General features: G+C 41.1%; 3 protein-coding genes across 4 annotated transcripts; all 3 read left to right on the forward strand.

Moving 5' to 3' along the window:
* Positions 1-997: 997 nt before the first annotated feature.
* On the forward strand, positions 998-4,992 carry tnni1a (troponin I type 1a (skeletal, slow)). Its single transcript, XM_034537132.1, has 8 exons — positions 998-1,039; positions 2,782-2,813; positions 2,934-2,940; positions 3,150-3,191; positions 3,396-3,527; positions 3,759-3,848; positions 3,988-4,164; positions 4,888-4,992. Exons 2-8 carry the CDS (start codon positions 2,800-2,802, stop codon positions 4,990-4,992), a joined length of 567 nt encoding a protein of 188 aa, XP_034393023.1. The 5' UTR covers positions 998-1,039; positions 2,782-2,799.
* Positions 4,993-6,643: 1,651 nt separating this feature from the next.
* On the forward strand, positions 6,644-13,467 carry lad1 (ladinin). 2 transcript variants are annotated; one of them, XM_034537092.1, is made up of 14 exons: positions 6,644-6,805; positions 7,531-7,731; positions 8,253-8,538; positions 9,786-9,859; positions 10,345-10,516; positions 10,805-10,897; positions 11,262-11,305; positions 11,393-11,435; positions 11,587-11,624; positions 11,746-11,812; positions 11,924-12,058; positions 12,164-12,253; positions 12,707-12,832; positions 12,933-13,467. In XM_034537092.1, the coding sequence occupies exons 1-13, from the start codon at positions 6,768-6,770 to the stop codon at positions 12,803-12,805; spliced, it is 1,380 nt and encodes a 459-aa protein (XP_034392983.1). In that variant the 5' UTR covers positions 6,644-6,767; the 3' UTR covers positions 12,806-12,832; positions 12,933-13,467. The 2 variants fall into 2 exon arrangements, with proteins under 2 accessions (XP_034392983.1, XP_034392984.1); XM_034537093.1 differs by lacking the exon at positions 6,644-6,805 and adding an exon at positions 7,382-7,414 and having other exon boundaries at positions 12,933-13,432.
* Positions 13,468-13,802: 335 nt separating this feature from the next.
* On the forward strand, positions 13,803-20,802 carry tnnt2a (troponin T type 2a (cardiac)). Its single transcript, XM_034537117.1, has 15 exons — positions 13,803-13,886; positions 14,031-14,100; positions 14,320-14,330; positions 15,478-15,497; positions 16,348-16,402; positions 17,623-17,652; positions 17,942-17,966; positions 18,408-18,471; positions 18,591-18,707; positions 18,801-18,878; positions 18,997-19,107; positions 19,200-19,309; positions 19,453-19,543; positions 19,639-19,679; positions 20,102-20,802. Exons 2-15 carry the CDS (start codon positions 14,063-14,065, stop codon positions 20,133-20,135), a joined length of 825 nt encoding a protein of 274 aa, XP_034393008.1. The 5' UTR covers positions 13,803-13,886; positions 14,031-14,062; the 3' UTR covers positions 20,136-20,802.
* The last annotated feature ends 1,607 nt before the right edge of the window (positions 20,803-22,409 follow it).

The raw sequence follows: 22,409 nt of genomic DNA on the forward strand, positions 1-22,409 counted from the left end.
TAAATGCTAATGCACGCTAATATGCTCACCTGACAATGTTTGCTATGTTGGTCATCTTAGTCTAGTGGGTTAGCCTGCCAATATTAGCTACTGAGCAATAAACACTATTGAGATTAGTTGCAAAGGTATTTGACAATAACGCAAAGTGTTGACCTGATGATTGCAGTAGACATAGAAAAGGTCAGGGACTGTGTTATCCCAATTAATCCCAAGGGAGACATACATTTCTGCACCATATTTCATACCAATGCCGCAACAGAGACATTTCACTTGAAACCACAAAAGATAACCTCATGGTGGCACTGGAGGATAAGTCACGTGGTCATCAAAGACTTTATGACTCATTGTCTGGGCAAAATTGAATGCACTTATTAGACGTCAAGGCATTTAAGTAAACAACAAACAATATAAAACTCAAGGTGGAGCGAGAGGAAAAAGTAATGTGATCATCAAAGAGTCGTCCTCATGAGGATCACGTATGTCTCCTCAAATTGCACAGCATTCCATGTAATAGCAGTCGAGTTATTTCGGTCTGGATCAGAGTGGTGACCTAACAGGAAGTTGCCATCCATAGAGTCACTAGTGAGGCTAAAGGTACTGTATAACATAATAACATCGACGACTCCTATTATTACATGGCACAGGTAGTGTTCCTCTCTCTCTCTCTTGAAGCACTTCTTACTGATATACTTAAAAGTGTGAATTTGACTTATAGTTCATCATCTGAGTTGCCTTCATCCACGCAAAGGCAAAGGCCTTTCATGCAAAGGCCAAATCTCTAAGCTCTGACTGCTGGCCCCTTTAATGAATCTGCGAGAGACAAATGGACAGGGCAAGATTAGGCAGTAAGAGAGATGGGGTTGACTAATTATAGCCTCTACTAACAAAAGAGAAAGAGCAAGAGCAACAATAGGGTGGGGAGGGGGTGTGGGTGTGGGTGGGGTGCAGTTAAATAGAGAAACATCAGTTCGTTGGCCTCATCTCTGATCATCCTGCCTCTTCTGTTGTCACATCTTTCTCACTGCTGCTTCTGACACAGGTAAGGTCCCTTCATGGTGTTGTCTGTTAAGCTTTTTAGGTTTAGTGGTATTTCTTCCTTCCGTGCATATATGGTCCACAAACTGGAAAGATGGCAGTTTGAAGTGATGTCAATTTGTCTGGTAAAACCATGTATGTGTTGCACATGTGTAGCCTTTTTCCAGGTTTTTCAAACAATTCTGGATCTATTGGTTTTTGCAATGGACATATAGTCTAACCGGATGATCAGTGCACAGTACTTGATGCCAATTCAGTAAACATGATTATTAGCAGAGATCTTATATCAAGTGTTTAGATGTTAATTTGTTAATGGCAGGGGTCTTGGTCTGGGGCTGTGGCTGGACCTAAACCATAAGTGCATCAGCCAGAACAGGATGATTAATGGAAATAATACAAGCTGGTTGGTTTAAACCTGTATCTCTGTTCAAATCCAAGGCTGACGTGAACTTTCCAAAGCACCTTGGGCTGTTTTTTTCCATGCCAAGTTGGCGGCACCACAGAGCCTCATGAGCATCATAAGCATCCATGAGTTACTGGCAGTAAATCCATGATCCAGACTGGGCACCCTAGCACACAATGGCCCAGCACAGCTGTCTATCCAATGTCCCCTGGTCTATTTGGGGAGACAGGCCACTCTAAATTCCTCTCCCCGAGATAATCCCGATGAGAAAGATGGGGATGAGAGATGGGAGAGATGGATGAGGGATGGCTATCAGTCTGGAATTTTCCTAATCCGTTGTAGCTGCTTGGAGCCCCATCATGAGAGGAGGTCTTAGGTGCCATCATTCTTAACTGGAATCAACAAGTAAAATGGAAGAGGGACATTAAAAGAGAAACAGTGAGACAGGGAAGGCCGTAAGTCACTTGTTGATTTGCTAAAGGCCATAAGGCCATGAGTCCCCGGACCGGAGTGGTAAGATAATATGAAAACAACACTATAGGAATGAGCTGACAAGAACACCTAAAAGTCAGTCTCACCGTATGCCTTCTTGTCACATCTTTCATGATATTTAACATTAGCTATAGACAATATTTTCCAAGCAAAACTGTCCACAGTGAAGTCTGAGAATAAGTTTGAAAAACTGGAACCCCGATTCCTGATTCCTTTTGTGTTTCTCTAATGTACATTTCTGACGCAACACAAAGAAAATGTTGTTCACCTCCATTTTACTAGGGCGGATACAAGCATCAGCAGCAGTGATCTCATTACCCTTAATAATAATATATTAGTTGAGTTACCCTAATCTTTCCACGTACCCCAAAGCATCTCCAGAAGTAACCCCCTGGGGAACAAGTACTCCTGGTTGGGAATCAATGGCTTAGTCCAATGTGTGATTTGGGTGAACTGACCCTTTAAATCTTATCGGTCGTCGGCTTTATCACTTTCACAAGAAATTCAGTCATGTGAAACTGTGATTTTTTTACAACATGGAGGAATTTGTTTTCATGAGACATGAAAGGTATACGCCCTACTTCTATGAAGTATGACAAGATAGAAGTACCTATAATAAGTAAGAGAGCATTTAGAAGCAGGAGAGTAGAAGTCAGTAGAATTGTGTCTGATTGGCCTGCTTACAGTCTACTCATTGAAACAGACGCTCATAGAGAAGCATGGGAAGATGATCTGGCCCTCACAAGGCTGCATGAACAAACAATGACAACTGTTCAGTGTGAGAGAGTGTGTGTGAGTGTGTGAGTGTGTGTTTGTGTGTGTGTTTCTAATCTCTTCCATCTCTCCTCCAGTTAGATCTCATCAACAGGATGCCTGAACATGTGTGAGTGATCAGGCTTTGTAGTCTTATTTTATACGGTCTATAATTTACTCATTCACACACATAAACACAGATCAAAAGGTTTTTCCTTTCCATTAAATCTTTTCTCTTTCTTTTTTATAGGCAAGAGGTAAGACCATTGTTATCACTACTAAAGTATTTCTAAATGCTCAAATGTATAATTAATTTTAATTAAAAAGTAAAATTATACATTACATTTATATTTACGTACTATAAATTACATAAATTACATTATATATATATATATATATATGTATATAATATACATACACACATATTCGTCTGTATGTGTCGTCATGAATTATGCACTCCATCCAGAGGAAGCCAAAGATCTCAGCTTCAAGGAAGCTGATGCTCAAGGTAAGAGAGATCATGGACCAAATGTGTCTCCCAAACTATAATGTAATACACATGTTTGACCACAGGAGGGCAGCAGAGGTCACGTTCTCAAACGCTCTTCTGATACTTCTTCTGAACAGCTAGAGTCTGTACTGCAAGACCTCCATACACGTAATGTGCTCATGTGCTTTACCAGAGCAATGTAATATGTACATATTTGTTCAGAGTATGATGGTGGCAAAAGCCAAAGAAGAATTGGAGCAGGAGGCTGTAGTGAAAGAGGAGGAGAAACAGAACTACCTGTCAGAGAGAGCTCCTCCGCTCAGAACCAGCGGCCTGAGCCTTGCACAGCTACAGGTAACTAACAAAAGCAATACTCCTCCAAACATGGTTTTCTACTTCAGCAAATTCTCTTAAAGTAAAGGAATTCAAGGCTCCTTTATAAAGAGGATATAAAGGATGATGCACTGTAACTGAAAGTGTGCGTGCACACATTTGAGGTTGCTTTGGAAATCAAATAAAGAGAAGAGATCACTTTTATAAATTACAATTTTGTAACTTTTGTGTTTTATGTGTGTATACGGAAAGGACCTCTGCACAGAGCTCCATGTCAAGATAGATGTGGTGGATGAGGAGCGGTACGACATTGAAGCTAAAGTCATGCTCAACACACGTGAGGTATACACATGTCCTCAGCCCATTTTCATGTGGGAAATGTAACGATCATATCAACTGATGCAGGGTCATAACTGTCCCCATGAGAACATCCTCAAGTACTGATGGTAATTGCCAATTCAATTATCCTTCCTTGATCCAGATTAAAGACCTAAACATTAAAGTGTTAGACCTAAGGGGGAAATTCAAGAGACCTAGTCTTCGCCGTGTTCGTGTGTCTGCTGACGCCATCCTCCGCTCGCTGCTGGGCTCCAAGCACAAAGTATCCATGGACCTCCGGGCCAACCTCAAGTCTGTCAAGAAAGAGGACACTGAGAAGGTGTGTGCAGAGGGAAATAAAAGACAAAATACTCTCAGGCATGCACATACAAAGCACAAGCAAACCAGTGCAAGTGAGATGTGTACCTTCCTTAGGGCGAGCAAGCAAGGGAGCTACTGTGAAGTTTCAGATATACACATGACGTCAGCGCTTCCAGTGCCATAAGACACCTGAAAAGTGTGTGTTGCATGTGTGGAAGGGTGTGTTTGAGATACTGAGCGGTAGGTCAGTGCAGGGCACGACTCCGTGCATGTGCGTGCGTGTGTATGTGTGTGTTTGTGTGTGTGTGTGTGTGTGTGTGTGTGTGTGTGTGAGAGGAGGGACGGTACATAAAACAATGATCCCATTGTATAGAGAAGACTAGCTTTTGTGAGCGGTTCTGCTCCATGGTCATTGTGTGTGTGTGTGTGCAAGTGTGTGTATGTGTATGTGTGTGTATGTGTGTGCAGTTGTACATGTTCAGATTAACCAATTCATGTGTGTATCTGTGCGTGTCTGCTTGCATGGATGTGTGCGTTTCAGAGTGTATTAGGTGCTGTGAACTAGCCCGCTTATAAGGTACTCGCAAACGGGATTCCCAGATGACAACATGGGCCTCAAAGGCTTAGAGACAACAATGATGATAATACTTCCTCCACTCCACAGTCTCGTTAAAGAGAAAACAGGAAAATAACTGCTGTCATCCTTCTATACCATCTAATTGTCCACTGTATCCGTCTGCAGAAGAGGCCAGTCGAGGACAGTGATTGGAGGAAGAATGTGGAGGCCATGTCAGGGATGGAGGGAAGGAAGAAGATGTTTGATGCTGCTAAGGGTCCCGCCCAGTGAAAACACAGAAGCTGAAGGGCTGGTGGCATCTACTGCATGCTCCTGCCATGTCAACCACACTCCTGAATGGTCTTCTCCACTTTCCTTAAGAACTGATCTGTTAGCAGTTTGTTGTTATGGTGTTAAACATGACTTTATACGTGTGCCATTTTCTATTATTTGTATTGTTCTCATAACTGAACCCCAGAGATTTAGGCTTACATTTGTACAGCAAAGTTTAAAAAACACACCAAATGTATCTTCATTTCTTGATGCTTTTCTTTTTGAAAATATGTACTAAATGAACAATGGCTTTCTTTAAATAAATGTAAAGAAGGTATTCAAAGTCTGTACCACTGTCTTCTTTTTGCAGTAGTAAAAGCTTCACATGTTAAAGATACATCAATATATATCATACATATCAATATTCCATAGAGAATTAATTGTAATCACTTTAGTAATTCCATGACTTTTCACCTATAGCACCGTCAACAGGTCAATACTTTGGTTTATGACCAAATATTTGTTTTGGGTTCTAATTAGAAGATGCCAGCACGCTAACGTGTGAAACTAAGATGGTGAACACAAGTGCTTCTGTAATGGTGCTTTAATCATTATTGATTTAATCCTGCTGGATGCAAAGAAACTGCAGTCGGCATGTGTCACTAAACTTTTCCCCCCATATGTTCACCGCAACACAAAGACACAGACACAAAAAAGTCAGTCTTCAGTGTTTACAATGACAGCACTAATGCATGCTTTGCTTCTTTGGCCAGGGGGTGACGTGACAAGCCTTAAGCCAGACGTCTCCAAATGCTGTACGAGTGAAGCAGGCTCACGCTGGAGCCCATTCACACAAAGGAAAGGATCTGGATACGCATCAAGGAGCTTCATCTGTAATTGTGATAGCAGCTCATCCTGTTTATGGTGGCCTCGTAGACTGCACTCTGCACAGAATAAAAGAAACAGGTACAGGTTTAGTAATAAAGCCAGGTGAGGGTGTGTGCGTTGGACTGAGCTCGAGCCTGGGTCAGAGTCCGACACACTGGGCCCAGAGGAGAGGACAGGTGTGGCCTCTCACAGCAGAGTAAACAGTCTGAATCATACTGTAAAGAGACGCACTGCCCAGTGTAACAAAGCATCAAAACCCAGTTTGACACACAACATAGTTACATTATTTGACTATTGGACCGTGTGAATGTGAGAGTGAATGGTTGTATGTCCCTACATGTGCCCTCGATGGACTGGCGGCCTGTCCAGGGTGTCCCCTGCCTTCGCCCTATGTCAGCTGGGATAGGCTCCAGCGCCCCCGCGACCCTAATGAGGATAAGCGGTATTGAAAATGGATGGATGGATGGACTATTGGACCGTTCAAATCAATTGCCATTCCTTTAAAAAATATATATATATCTTCACTAATTTTGCATCTTTATTTTTTTATATAAAGTCTAACTTGTTGATAATATCCTGTATGTTTGATATTTTGTGGTTAATTACTTTGCAAAAAGTGCTATAGAAAGTGCTATACAAGCTTTTTCTGCTAACATTAAATCCCCCCCTCTCTCTCTCTCTGCCCACCTCTCTTTCTTTCTCTCTCTCTCTTTCTCTTTCTCTCTCTCCCTGTCTCTCAGTGGGTGGCTTACCTTTGTGGTCACGTGACGCCTCGGTGAGCTGCAACGGGGTAAAGGTGGACTGCTTTGTGCTGCACTGACTGTAATTGGACTGCAGCCACAAAGTCACTCGACTCTGTTCTGTCTGTGAGTGCTCCTGGAAACTTTTATATTTTTGCGTGTAATATGTCTATCAGTCGGAAGAACTGGTCGGCTTTGTCCAGGTAAGAGCACATCTGGATCATTTTTGTCTCAGAGCAGCTGCTGAGTTTAGACAGTAGATGTTATGGAGTTTTAACTTTAGTCATTGAACTAGCATTAATGTAGCTACAGCAAGTTATTCATATTTATTTACAGACATAATATCTGTAGTCAGCCGCATTATAAGTCCACAGTAGCATAATGACACAGAGCTATTTTCTCATTTGGTGTCATTTACATTATGATAGATACTTCTAGCTTTGCTGTGATGTTTGAAGACTATGCTATAAAGTCACAGTTTTCTTTTATTCAGGTTCAAGTTGAGAGATAACTGGTTTTACTCTTGATTTAAAGCGTTCCTCCAGAGACAGCCCACTGAGACTGGCTGCACCACGAGACTAATACATGTTAAAGTGTTTTCTATACATCCCTGCATACTACTTACAAGACTGACTGTTTGGTTTATTTAAAGTTGTTCAGACAAGCACCCAACTGTAACTCGACCCATAAACAGTTGATGAACAAGTCAAGCAGGTTCTGCATAACCGTTATAACGGCAATCTCTCTCTTCCAACAACCAAAACAAGCAGCTAGTTGGAGTCATTTCTGTAGATTTCATGATAAACCTTAAGGTTGAGTTTCTGACACCATTTTGTGTATCTCTGCCTCCATTTCATTGTCGTTTTTTACATCCACGTTCTCTGATTATTATTCGCATCTCCTGTGTGCGTTACGACTCTGTCCTCAGCCTTGCACGCCAGTGGACAATGGAGGATGAGGAGGAGGTGGAAAGAGAGAAGAGGAGGAGGGTGAAGAGCTCCGGCAGCATCGCCGAACCCGATGCTGACTGCAACCAAACGACCGGAGACACGCCAACCAGCGACACGCCAACCAGCGACAGCCCCTTTGGGACAGACTCCACCAGTGGGATGTCCCAGGGCCCCATCAGGTTATTCTCCCGATTTAGTAAAGAGCTTTATTCATTCATCAACTTGTCAAAGCTTGATTTATAGACTGTCTGAACAGGATTCTGCTGCTTCAGGTGTGTGCTCTGCTCTTCTCTCTGCCTGTTTACACATTGCTACTATCTCTCTCTCCTTCTGTCTTCCTGTCTCATTCTCCCCATCGCTCTCGCTTGTTAGAGGACCATAGAGGTGCTCGCATGTATCCACTTTGATGGTATGCCTTGTCATCAGATGGATTTCAGAGGCAGGGAGAGAGGATTCTTACATGTTTGCCCCATGGGAATGTGTCATCTGTATACTTTTCAAACATATGAATCCTGATACCATGAAAAGCTATCAAAAACACCACCAGCTGAGATCCTGGAGCAGAAGCAGTCTTCAAAGAGAGAGAACTGTAGAGCCTTTCATTAGAGAAACCCGATCACACACAAGACTGACAGGTCCTTTCCCTCATTACAGGCGATGCATCATATCCATCGGTCATTCACGTACTGTTTCTTTTCAGTGTGGAGCAGATACAGCTGGACTTTGTGGAGATGCTGCGTGCCCGAGATGAAAAGCGCAGGATGAGGCACGTGGAGACGCTGAGACGACAGAAGGAAGAAGAGGAGGATGAAGAGGAGGCCTGCACAGGAGGAGCCAGGGTAGAGCTACTTGGGGACATGGATGAGGGCAGTGTGTTGCCCTCTGTGAAAGCCATATCCAGACCACAACCACCCCTCAGAACAGCCTCCTGCAGCCCCACCAACAGCAGTGGCAGCAATACCAGCACTTACATCACAAGCAGACAAGTAAGACTGGAGTCACTTGGTGCCTTTCACCAGAGTAAAATAAATATCTTGTTATCATGGCCATTATATTACAACTCAACTCAGTCTAAAGCTAAATGCTAACATGCTCACAGTGACAATGTGAACATACTGGTGTTAAGCCGGTGTAATGATTGCCATATTCAGCACCTTACCGTTGGTTAGCATGCTAGCATTAGCTAATTATTATAAAACAAGTACAGCTGAGGCGGATAGGAGTTTTGCAGATATTTGGACATGAACCAACACTTTAAAGAGATTTTGACATAATGGATCACCAAAATGATTTAGATACCTCATCTGGGAACTAAATGTTGTGCTTATCTAGGCAGTATATTTCTGGGGATAAGTGAACATTTTGGTCTGCTGGTGATGCTAAAGGAAAAGTCACAGAATCACCAACGTTTAATGGGATTTATCCTCTTGGGACAACGAATGGTCGAGCAAAATGTTATAGCAATCCATCAATAATTGTTGAGATAATTCACCCTGGACTAAAGTGGTGGACTGACCCACTTTACCATCACTAACATTGAATGCACTGACAGACACATTATTTCACAGACAGGTAGACAAACACTCACAGCGAAACTATTAAAGCTTCTCTCAGTCACAACCCAGTGTTCCCAATAGTGCCACCCTGCAGTGTGGTAATCACATTTAACAGCTACCCCACTCAGAGGGAGAGTCAAGTTAATCATTTTCTAGATTGTACAACAACAACAACTTTTCTTCCGCTAAGGGTATACTGATGTTGTTAAGATGGAAAGACTCAGTGTGCATTACTAACAATATTTAGGTGCATAAAAACAGGTAAAGAGAGTGCAGGATGCTCACACACATACACTCCCTACATATTTGCTTGTTATTAACAACGTTGGTATATTTTATTTCAGTATAAAGGCATCAAAATACAAAAATGAATCATAGAACTTGAGGTAATTAAGGAAAATACTGTATGGTCTGATTATTGAACTGGACGTGCACTCTTCCCGGGAATCAAATAACCATGCAAATCATCTATAACGCTTTGATAAAGCGTGCTTAATGTCATGATATGAACTTCATCTTTTATTACACTCACAGGCGGCTCTTATTCAGTCTATCTGCAAATTAGGCCATAACTGTACAGTGTTATGTAATGTTAGGCGTGCCTCAGGTGGCTCTGTTCAAAGGCTTTTATGCTGAGCGCTCACGTTGATCGTCTCTCCTGTTTCTTTCTTTGTTAGCACGAAAATGGAGAGTCGACGAGCAAAGAGCCGGATCCCAAGCCATCGTCCAACACAGCTCGCAAGTTTGTCAGGTTAAAGAGCACAATTCTATTCTTCTTTTCTATATGAGTCATCGGTAAGAATCAAATAAAGATCAAACATGTCTTTCTAATATTATAAAGGTTATCGATTCACAGTGAAATCAAAGTGCAGCAAGGAAAAGTGAAAGTGTAGGAGTGTTGTAAAATAGCAACCAAAAGCAACATATGTGTGTGTCTTTATACACACACACACGCACACACACACCTTTTTGTCTCGCCAAGATCTGCTGGCCAGCTAGCTGGAGAGAATATTCTCTATGAAGTTTGGATAACAAGACATTGAGGCATCATTGTATTAGTTTGAAGTATTATGAGCATTATGAGTGAACACAGATTGTGGAAAAACAATATTTCAAAAGGTGACTGCTGAAAAAGTTGCAGTGAAGACTGGAATACTCTGCAGCTTCACTGTGATTTGGATCAGTTGTTGCTTTCTCATGCACATCTTCAACTGACCTTTCGTTTTGATGTTGCAGTTCTGTCTCCATCTCATTCGACAAAAGCCCTTCCGCCAGCGGGTGTACAAGTCCCATGAGCCCTCGCTCCCCCACGGCCGCCTCCTCACCTCGAGAACACTGTCCGTCGCCGTGCCAGACCCTTCCTCCCCGTGGGCCTCAAAGCCCTGTTCAGAATGGACCCAACCAGGAGGTATTTGAAAATAATATATCTGTGCTTCATACTTTGCTTGTCTTGTGGAGTTTGGCTGCAAAGTGCTGGCGCCGCTGCTCATCAGTTCAATAAAGCAACAGCGCCCTCTGGTGTTGGAAGAGTAAACATCACACCTACTACTGTATCATTGGCTCCATAGTTTTATCTTGCACAAAGTAAACCGTTTTGAAGAATAGAGGAGATGCTCACTGGAGCTTATCCTCATCTCAAGATGAATAGTTAAATATGATCCTAAGTAGCAGTAAATTATATTTTACTTTAACTCAGACCAGGATGAATGGCTCTTCCTCCAACGGCGACTTTGAACAGACGGCCAAACCGGCGTTTGTCAGACAGAGCTCCAGGACTATATCTTTCAGGGTAAACACATCTAACCTACACACACACACACACACACACACACACACACACACACACACACACACACACACACACACACAAACACACACGCACGCACACACGCACACACGCACACATACGCACACGCACACACATACACACATACATGCAAGCATGCACATATTCTCCTTTCTAAATAACATTAACTTTTGCCTATTTGACTGTTAAAACCCCATTTAATCGTGCGTCAGCTGTTAGACTATCAGCAACATTTACCAGCTTTTACTGCTGACTAGTTGCTTTGTTAACTCATCACAAGAGATGGGAGGACAGTGTTGGTCAGACGACTGTCTGGTAACATTCACATACGCTTGGTTTTACACAGATGATGAGGAAGAAAGAAGAGGAGAGCGCACCACTGCAGAGGAGGTAAGAAAGCATTATTGTCTTTATATTTTGATGCTCTTTATTTCCATCTATCTCATTTTGATTTATGACTGCTTTATTCTGTTGTAGTGCGAGTGTGAGGATGGCCTCCAAGAAGTTTGAATCTAACACCGTAAGATTATTGGCTTTATAGTTTCTAATTTCTGAGTAAGATGTACAGTCATCACTCTGCACCTTGGACAGTCATCATTGAAACTAAACTGTATGATATTTGTTTTAAAGTACATAGATGATTTACAGTGTCTGTAATGTTAATTGTTCAGGACCAAGATGAAGACAAAGCATCATCTTTCCAGAGAAAGTGAGTTTGTTCAGCCAAATTATTGTTTTGTACCTCTTCCTAAAGTTTTGATTATTGTTATTCTAGTCAAAGTAAGTGTGCACAGATAAAACCAGGGATCTGTGCCTTCTGCTTTGTCCAGCTCTAGGCAGAGGATTTCATCCAGGTCCATCCAGGAGAAGATGGAGAGACTGGCTCAGGCTGCACAGGTCAGGCTCTCCAGAACAAAACAGAAGTCCACTCAAGTTATCCACTTCTTATTTTATATCAACACAGATGTGTTTTTTTCCTCAACTCTTCTCGGCTTCATATGTGCGTAGAAGTCAGAAATAATGCGTTCTCCAGACGTGACCCAAAGGACTCTGTTCCTGCTGGACGAGGTGTCTAGGAAGAGAGGCCTCTTTGAGAAGGAGCAGCAGGCAGCGAGCCCCACCAGCCCGGGAGTTTCCAGAAACGTACAATTACACTCATCAAATCTGCACGTGGCATCAATGCAAGCGTTGATATCATTAGCTTTGTATGGGTTATAATTATTTCACATCTCTGTCGGAAATTCACAGGAATTTAGGAGCTTCACATCAGGAGTGTCAGACCGGATCAACCGCTGGATCAACAAGCCCAACCACCCTGGGTCTGCACACAATCCAACTGTAAGGCTATTTGCATTATTGCATGTCTGTAAAACTGCGTCATGTAAGGAGGTCTCCAAGTGGAGCATCTGGCAGCTAGGGGGCAGTGGTACTCTCTCAACTATACTGTCTGCGATTGAGCAGGCTATATTGCTTTCTTCCTGCTTACTTATGTTTACTAAGCCCTGACCAAAACCAATTCCTTATTGTTTAAGAAATATGTGTTCTCCTCTAGTTACAGCAACTATGATTATTTATGATTAAATTCATTGCAAACATCAGTATTTGCATTTATTGTTTTCATTATGTTCTCCTATAGTCAGAGTGTTTGACTTGTGATGAATACAGACTTTATTTTAGTTTAACTGGCCGTTTAAAAACGTGACATACAGACAGCATTTATGTTTCTCTTTTCTCTCTGTTGTATTGAGGGTTGATTGTCTTGTAGAAATAAGTCTCTAAGTCTATTTGTAGGACTTGAGACATGTGGACATCACCGGTAAGAGGAGCCTGTTTGAGAGCCCAGAGGAGGGCAGTGCCCCAAACAACAGCCCTGGAAAAATCTACAAGTGAAAGATGTGCATTTATAATACTCAACAGGTAAGATTAGATCACTGTCCCACACTGCACATTAACATGACTTAATATTTAAATATGAAATAAAAATGTTTTTCTTCCTTTTCTGCACCCTTGTTTGTAGGATTTAGTTGACGGTGAGAGGACACAAAGAGAACTGGAAGATTAATGGATGCAATGACTGACTGATTGTTTTTTTATGCTTTTTTTGTTTTTTCATGCTTTTTTTCATCCTTCACTGCCAAATCACACTGGCGCACACACTGATACGCCAATAGAAAAAAAAGTGAGTTTTGAATGGACTGAAATGGAGATTTCTGCTTTTAAAGTTAGGATGCTTCAATCATACACTACTGCATAGCTTCTTAAAGTACAAATATGTCTTATTTAAAACATCAAAACGATTTAATGTGTTTAATGTGAAAAGTAGACATGAAAGAAGAAGGACGTTGATATATTTGTTTTAAAGCTCTTTTTCTATTTGCTTTAACGTTGTGTAATTTTTAAGCACTTTAAGCAGGTGAAGGTCTTGAGGCTATTTTTAGTAGGAAGAATTCTGGAGTTGTAATTTTATGTTTTTGTTTAATCTGACAAAATATTGTTTTTGTTTGGTGTCATTGTGGTCTGCATGTCTAAGAAATAAAAGGTTTTATTACCACAAATGTCTGTCATAAACTTCTTTTGATTGCTCATTTACACACACTTTCCCGGCCTAACACCACACATACTCCTTCACATCACTGACGCGGCAGAGGGAGTGTGTAGATAAGAGTTGGATGCCTGTGTTATGTCAGCGACGGGTTGCGATACAAGGGTGAGACAATGTGTATGTGGAACTGAAGCAACTGTGGCTTTATCTGGCACTGTGAACCACACTCGTGCACACAGCGGCCTTTTTTGGGAATGGTGATAATGGAGAGTACACGCTATCTAAAAAGTTATTAATAACACAACAAAGGGTCCTCAAGCTGCTTCCCCACTATGCAGTCTGTCCCTTTACCCTCTGAGACCCACCTCACTTTCCTTTTAGTAAAAGAAGTCTCTCCATCAGCTCTCTTTCCTAATCACTCTAACTCAGGTATGTTTCACTAATTATAATGTTCCCTGTGTGTGCAACCACAGTGCCGTATTTCGTGCTGTAAAATGTTGCAATGAAGCTGTAAAGAATAAGAAGGGGAACCAGATTTCGAGGTGAATGTATGGACTTGTGTTTGACGCTCAGATTCTCCGCTGCTCGCCTGAACGCTCCTTGCCATGTCTGACAACGAGGAGGTGGTGGAGGAGTACGAGGAGTAGGTTACATGTTTCAATGCTTCTTCTGGAATATACTGTACGAGTTTCTTGTGTGACCGTAAACAGAATCTGTGACATGACTGCACTGCACATTGACAGACATGTAGTGTCTTGTATCGTATTGTATTGACAGTATGTTGTTATGTGATAACAGATTGCTATTTCTTTGTGTTTTTTCTACCAGCATAATAATGTATGTATGTGTTTGACTTCCATAGGGAGGTGGAAGGTAAGAGATCTCATCATAATTCACCATATACTGTACATGTACACCATCACTATCGCACTGAATTTTGTTAACTAAAGACATGTGGTTTTGACAGATGTTTATTTAAGTAATCCAGTGTGCTTAATATAGTAACCTGAATCCTCTAATGCTTACACACAGGGGATTTCAAAGGAATGCAAAGGCATTCATAGGAATGTCAAATTTATTGTAAAAGTGCAGCCTGTCCTTCCACAACTGTAGGTCAGACCTTTTCCTGGAGGCTCATCTAGATGCAGCACAAAGTGTGTTTGTAGCAACGCACGTCCTTGTTAAGCCAAAGATTGCAAGATGTTTTGGTGGAGACAAATCCCCAAAATGTAAATTAGATGAAGCATTACTGAAAAAGTTGTTGGATGTGTATAATATGCATTGCATTGTGATTATTACATTTGTAAATTCCCTCTCTTGTGTATTTTCCTGGCTGTGTGATTTAGACGAGGAGACTACTGAAGGTAAGGGACTTAAAATTGATGAATGAAGCTCTGGGTCATCGATGAATGATTTGTGTTCATATTTCAGCTGGACGTAGGGAGTGATGAACATTGACAGTTGGTGGTTAAAATAACATCGCTGTAATCAGTAGTGAAGAAAGTATTAAGATCCGCAATACTATAAAACTAAAAGTATGTAAGTATAATCAGGAAAATGTAGTATTACAAGTAAAAGTACTCATGCAGAAGAAATAGCCATTGTAATAGATATATTAATATCTAATATATCATTAGAATATTATTACTTGGTTGAGGCGGAGCTATTTTTTAAAACTATTTTGTAAAGGAATTTATTATTTCTATCATGGAGTAATCTGCTGATAATTTTCTCAATTTAATAGATGTTTTTGAAGTACCGAGATCCCAAAGTGACACCTTCAAAATGCTTGTTTTGTGGAAGCTATAGTCCAGACTTCAAAATGATTGACAATAAATTAAAAGGAATACATTGAATAAAAAAAGGCAGCAACAAGTGTTATTATTAAAATAGTTGCCAATTAATAATTCTGTCAATCGACTTATCAATCAATTGAATAATCATCTCTAATGTATGTACTGGTATTATCTGACTGGCTTTACTAAACAGCTGTGTGCTTTTGCAGGAGATCAGGGAGTAGAGGAGGAGGTGGAGGAGGAGGTGGAGGAGCCGGAAGAAGGTATTGCATGTGCTTTGAGCTGAAAGCATCTTTTTTTAAGATATACCGTAAAGTCGGTAAATGTCCGCGGTTTTTGAGGACATGGTGCAAGTACCAGTTGTTGTTTTTTTTTAACAATTCAACCTCTCCATCAGAAAACATATCACATGTAATTTGACGGAGCTCCCTATGCACATGCACAGTATCTTAGCTTAAACATTATGCCACAAAACTGAATTTTAAATATTAATAAAAATGCTTTAGGTGACTATTCTGGGTTATTATAAATAATACATAACCTGAAAATATAATTGCCATGATTTATTCTTCACTGTCTCTGATCCAATGTTTCCGCATTTGTCCACAAAGGCCATCTCCTTTTGCCTTATCACATAATTTTAAAGCTCTCCTGTCAGAGTGTAGAAGAAACTGAAAATACACACATGCATGGTGCACACACACACACACACACACACACACACACACACACACACACACACACACACACACACACACACACACACTTGAGAGCTGTCTGCTTTAAATACCAGAGGTGGGGAGCTCATTCTGAAAGGATCCCTTGATATCTTGCTAGGCGACCTACTCTGGAACACATGGTCAATCCAACAACCAAACCAACAGAAAGTGAACACATCTCCAAAGAATTCAAACAAGTTCCAGGAATTAGCAGGAGTGATTAAATTTTTTTTTTAAAGCAGCCGTCTCATTTAATTATGACAGATAATCAGATAAATGACAGGTCACTGATAAGGCAGAGTGATGGCTTTAATGAGGCAATACACAACTTCTGACTGCAACTATTTCAACTGTCAACTGTCTCCTCTGCCAGAGGCGGTGCAGGACATGGATGAACCTGATGCAGAGGAGGAGCCCAACGAAGAACAAGGTGAGGGGTTCAGGGGGAAAACATTGTTGTCTTGAGTGCAGACATGTCATCGCTGTGTTGACTGTATCAGTGGTTACCAAGGAAGAGAACATCCAGTGTTTCGGTGTGTTTTTACAACAAAGCAATTATGATAAATATATATTCTATTTGTAATCAGTTATAGACAGACAGGGAAATGATCTGCTATCTCACTTCACTTGTTTGCAGCAACTTGACAAGGTCATATATTCTTGTTGTCCTCCTCTCTCTGTCTTTCTCACTCTTAGTCACAGCACACATAGCCACTGGGAAAAGGCAAACCGCCTCCCATCCCTAAGGCCTTTGCTAAGTCATCAGAATTTAGTATTTTCTGTTTAACCTAGTTCAGCAATGATGAGGCGTTTCTCTTTCTTGTTGCCAGACATACGAAATGACAGGAACGTTAGTCAGCAAACGCCCTGTGAGGCACCTGTAAGCTGCCACCTAATGTGTTGCACACTGGGCAGGAGAGAGGGACTATTCAACTAGTTTTGTATTCACCATGCTAGGGCTGGCATTTTTCAGTCCACCTCTTAGTCCAGGATGAAATATCTCAACAATCATTGGTTGGATTGTCATGTAATTCTTTGCAGTCAGTAATGGTGTCCAGGTGGTGAATCCGACTGACTTTGGCGATCTCTTGACTTTCCCACGAGCAGGTCAAAGTTTTCACTCATCCAGTAAAATATTTGAACATCTGCCAGTAGGACCAGCAGAGAATTCCCGGTTCTCAGACAATGTATACCAGTGTGACTTTGGTGATATTCTGACTTCTTATTTAGAGCCACCATCGGCTCAAAATTTCAATTTGTTCAGAATCTTGGTTTCTGCAAAACATGAAAAAGTTATCAATTTCAGCCTCTTCAACTTTAAGGTCTTTCCAGCGTTTTGTAAAAAAAAATGTTGCCGTGATTCAGATTCACAGATGCCATACCTTCTTTGGTGAGTCGTCTATTATCTAGAAGACAACCTCGCTGACAGAATGCTAATTGTGATCGGTGACATTTTACTTCCGACACACCCACCAACACAAAAAAGCAAATACTACCGGACTTTCTCTGCGCTCTATAAGGGCCTTGTTCTGTACTCAGACACATAACTGTGTCTGTCAGCACTGCTAAAATACAACTATTTACTGTCCTCTACTCATTCAACATGCACAAACTCACACAACCCTCTCAAGTACCTTATTTTGGTTGCAGATGGAGAAGAGGAAGTGGAGGAGGGAGAAGGTAATACTGTTTATCAAAATTGCTTCACAATTAATGTTGGCACACCTTTCTACCGTAATATGCATTTCTTGGATGTACTCCAAGAATAATCACACCAGTTTGCCTCAAATGAACTCTGCTGAACTAAATATCCCGCCCTGCTGTTCCAAGCACATACACAGTCTCCATTGTTATAACTTGTTGGCATTTCTCAGATTGGGCAATGTTTTGGTCCGCTCTTGGAGAATGTGTGTGGTCTGGATTAGCTCATTGTCTTTCAAATATAATCTCCAATTTTCTTTCTAAACAGAGGAGGAGGCCAAACCAAAATTCAAGTGAGTAACTGATATACACGTTCGCCAAGTTTGACACTTTGGGAAAAGAGGCAATACACATATTGGCTTTCTTGCAGAGAGTTAGATGAGAAGATCCATGACACTCTCATCTGTATGTTCATCTATCATACTGCCAGGAGCTGGTTAGCTTAGCTTAGCACAAAGACTGGAAACAGGGGGAAACTAGCCTAGCTCTGTCCAAAGCTGATCCAAAAGGTAACAAAGTCCTTCACAGGTCTCTAAATATCACTAATCAACAGTTTGTTTAAACTGTACAAAGATACTGCCTGTGTAAAAAAAAAAAGAATTGTTTTCACACATTGGCTTTTGTATGGATTAAACACACAGACACATGACTAAGGTACTGCAAAGTAAACAATCAGGATTCTGTTTTTAATCCTAAATTGTTCATGTCATGTGTTTTTTACTTTATTATTCCAGGCCATTTATCATGCCCAACCTCATCCCTCCTAAGATCCCAGATGGAGAGAAGGTGGATTTTGATGTGAGTGACAGACTCACAGTACATACCATGCTTAGGTTTCTGCCTAATAATGTTAAGCCAGTGACTCATAGACCAATACCATAAAGTACAAACACACTGTACCCCTGTTGTTTCTGTAGGATATACATCGTAAAAGGATGGAGAAAGACCTGATGGAGCTTCAGACTTTGATCGTGGTTCACTTTGAGAGCAGGAAGAAGGAAGAAGATGATATCATTCATCTCAAGGACAGAATTGTGAGAGCTTCAGACTACAGTAACTCAAATGTGATAATTCACAACAATAAATGTCTGATTTAAGATCTGCTAAGATGATGATTTGTTGAGCAGGACAAGCGTCGTTCTGAGCGATCAGAACAGCAAAGAATCCGAAGTGAGAGAGATAAAGAGCGACAGAAGCGTCTTGAGGTAAAGTCATGTTTAAGCTGCTCCAATGAAATGCATACTTCCTGCATCTATTGAATGATCCACCTTCTAACATGTCACTCCTGGTCCTCTCTCGCTCTCTGGTTTTATGTTATTTTAGGATGAGAAAGCTCGCAAGGAGGAGGAGGAGGCCAAGAGGAGAGCAGATGAGGATGCTAAGAAAAAGAAAACCCTGACCAGCCTCCACTTTGGAGGTTACATGCAGAAGTTGGTGAGTGGGTGGCGGGTTCATAGTGGGAGGTTAAAACAGTTCAAATGTGAAGGATGAAGACCAGAGCTATGTTCCCTTTCACTTTCCCACAGACAGAAAAACGGAGCGGAAAGAGGCAAACTGAGAGAGAGAAGAAAAAGAAAATCTTGAGTGAAAGACGCAAATCTCTGGACATCGAGAACTTGAGCCAGGACAAACTCAAGTAGGTGGAGACACATTGTGTCATTTTAGAGAAGAAAGATGAACATTTACAATATTTCTGATACACAAGACAGTGAAAATAATCCTTGAACATAACAAAAACAATCACAACCACCATGTCCCATATGTATCTGTGTCTCACAGGGAGAAAGCTAAAGAGTTGTGGGAGTGGATGCAGGAGCTGGAGGGAGAAAAGTTTGACCTGCAATACCAGATCACCAGTCAGAAATATGAGGTGTTTGCAACAGTACACAACATATATTGTTGAAATAAGGCACAAGATATTGTAGACCTCATTCAAGTAACATTTGTATGTTTTCTTTGTTCCAGATTAATGTGCTGAGGAACCGTGTCAGTGACCATCAGAAAACGTAAGAATGAACTTTATATCTTATATTGTCTCTCTCTGATGGCACAGAGATGCTTCAAGCTCATGGGCGTCTGCCCACAGACTATGTTCAACAACACAACTGGAACTTCACAACTTCTTTCTTTTCTAACCCCACGCCTTCCCCAGCATGTCACATCCAAGCTCTAATTTTGCTTCACAGGCCCCCTGAGGCTTTGATACTCACTCAAACTGTGAGAGCTGGCTGTATGGATGGGTGTGGCCGGCAGGTCAGCGCCAACACCCGTCACACAATGAAAGAGCACCTGTATGTCTCTTAGTGTGCTGATTGCCTTGTTATCTTTAGAATGGATGGTAGAGGATCAGTAAAGTGCATTTTCAATGTTTTTTTGTGGACAGATATGTTGTCTTTTACCTCATGTGTCCCTTTCTTGTTTTCAACAGATCTAAAAGAACCAAAAGAGGGCTGAGGAAATAAGTGCGGATGTGCAGATCAAGCAGTGTAAGCATCAGCCCCATCCTGCAGCCACCGCCTCAGACCAAGTCCTGGCTTTCCTGCCACACCCTGGTCCCTGTTTCCCCACTAATATCACCTACCAATTATATACAGGTTTCCAGCTCCATCTCACTCCTTTTCTCACCAAACATTAAATTAGATCATCTGTGTTTAAGAGTGTAAATGAAAACAATCTTCTCAATCAATGATTCTTTGCTTTTTTGTGTTTGTGGGTGCATGATTTTACTGGCACTCACAACTCCACTGAGTCAAATTACATGAGTGCAGAAAGCCTGAAGCAAATACAGGAAGAGACATCGTGCCACTCAGAGACAGGCTCTGACATGACCAAGACTGTCATGATGCTCCGCAGGTTAACGCCCAGACCTCCACCCAACAGACATATTCACAGAAACTTGGAAGAGAATGAATCATTTCAATTTAACCGAAATCCAGGTGGGAAAGTCCTTTAAAAACAAAAAACAAAGACGTTCTTCATTCAACTTCTTCCAACGTCTCTTCAAAAGGAACATTGTTGCTTTTGAATGTTGTCAAACCAAACACCGATTAGGACATTACTGTGGATCTGAGGTGGCACCAAATAGGCAGGAAACGTTACAACTTGTAATTAAATGAGCATACTTTTCAAAGGACGTATGATTTATGAATTTGTGGTCAGGTTTTACTGTATTTATCACAATTAATAAAATACATACTTGCTGTGTTCTAAGGGTGGAGTTGCTGTGTCTTTATTATGCTCTATATCATATTCTACTACTCAGGAGAGGGACAAGTTGCAAATCTATCCACAAATAATCTAAATCATACAGGGAATAGTTCTGGTTCAAATGTATTTAAATCAATGAAACAATACAACATAATTACCATATCAGTGTTTATGTTGGATAGTTAGGTAGGAAGAGAAGTGCCATGTTTTTCATTTTGTCACTGGTTCAGTCAACCTTAGTGAAAAGGAACGATGGAAAAAAGCTGCAGGGACAAAGCTATCCAAATCTAGATCATGTAGAACAGAATCAATCATTTTCAATATATTGTAAATACCAGAAATGAACAATTTATGTATGTTGTGAAAATAGTGGACATTTATGATCAACTTTTGGGATATAATTCGGTCAGACCTTCACATACAAGTTAGTAGATGGAAGTGAGAAAAGCTTCTCATTTTGTCTGCATAGTTGTTTTCTAGTTGTTTTTTAGTCAGAGAGCGGCATGCACACACACCACAAACCCAGCTGGAATGAGAACTTGGAGCTTAATTACTTCAAGAGATATACAAGAAATGATGAACAGAGATACTTGTAGAATTAGATAAATTACTATTGGAATATGTAAATTGCGAATTAATGATTTGCTATAACTTCACACTGGTTATTAAAGAATGTCTATGTGTAGATTGTTGTTTAATGATTTAGTATATTATTGAAGGATATCTCTGAGTAGATTGTGTCATGATGTACTGTATTATTAGAGGATGTCTTAGGGGTTTCGTTGCTTAGAGGAAGGAAGTCTTTTGTGTGAGAGGTGTGAACTTTGGGATATGGATTCACCAGAGGCAGCCAGATGCAGATGCCCACCGGGATCCTCACACCCTGCCCTGAGAAGGATGGGGGAGCAGACCTAGGGACCCCCTGGAGAGGCCCCTGGAGAGGCCCCTGAGAGGAGACCCCAACAGAGCCATATGGAGTTCGGAGTGATGACATCATGTATTAAGGGGCATGGACATGCTGACAACACCGACAGACAGATGGCGTAGCCAATGAGCAGATTAGGGCAATGTCTCTTCTGCACAGCTTAACCAATGGGAAGCGAATATGGTTTAGGAGCGTGAACTATGAAAAGGAAGGTTTACCACAGAGATAGGGCTTTTTCTTTGGGATGATGGGAGAGAAGCAGTGCAGGCAGGACGGCTGCATGTAGGCCGTGATCCTTTGAAAGCCCTCAGTTGAGGATTATATTTAGTGTGCGTGATTTACTGTTAGACAGTTAACTGCTTGGCAGTCTGTGGACACAGTGATTCATGTTCCCTCAGCTGAGAGTTATACTCTGTATCGGAACCGTTATTAATTTTTGGTAATATTTTCGATTAAACACTTTTTATTATAATTTTCCATCTCCGGCTATTTCTTTCGAGTCCACCCCAGGAATTCTTGAACATAACATACTGCATACATGCACATCGTAAGAACCATTTGTTAGCACATTCAATTGCATTGTTTATTGAAGAAAAGACCACCA

The sequence above is a fragment of the Cyclopterus lumpus genome, chromosome 7 (genome assembly GCF_009769545.1).
Source record: "Cyclopterus lumpus isolate fCycLum1 chromosome 7, fCycLum1.pri, whole genome shotgun sequence".
In the NCBI taxonomy this organism is placed as follows: domain Eukaryota; kingdom Metazoa; phylum Chordata; class Actinopteri; order Perciformes; family Cyclopteridae; genus Cyclopterus; species Cyclopterus lumpus.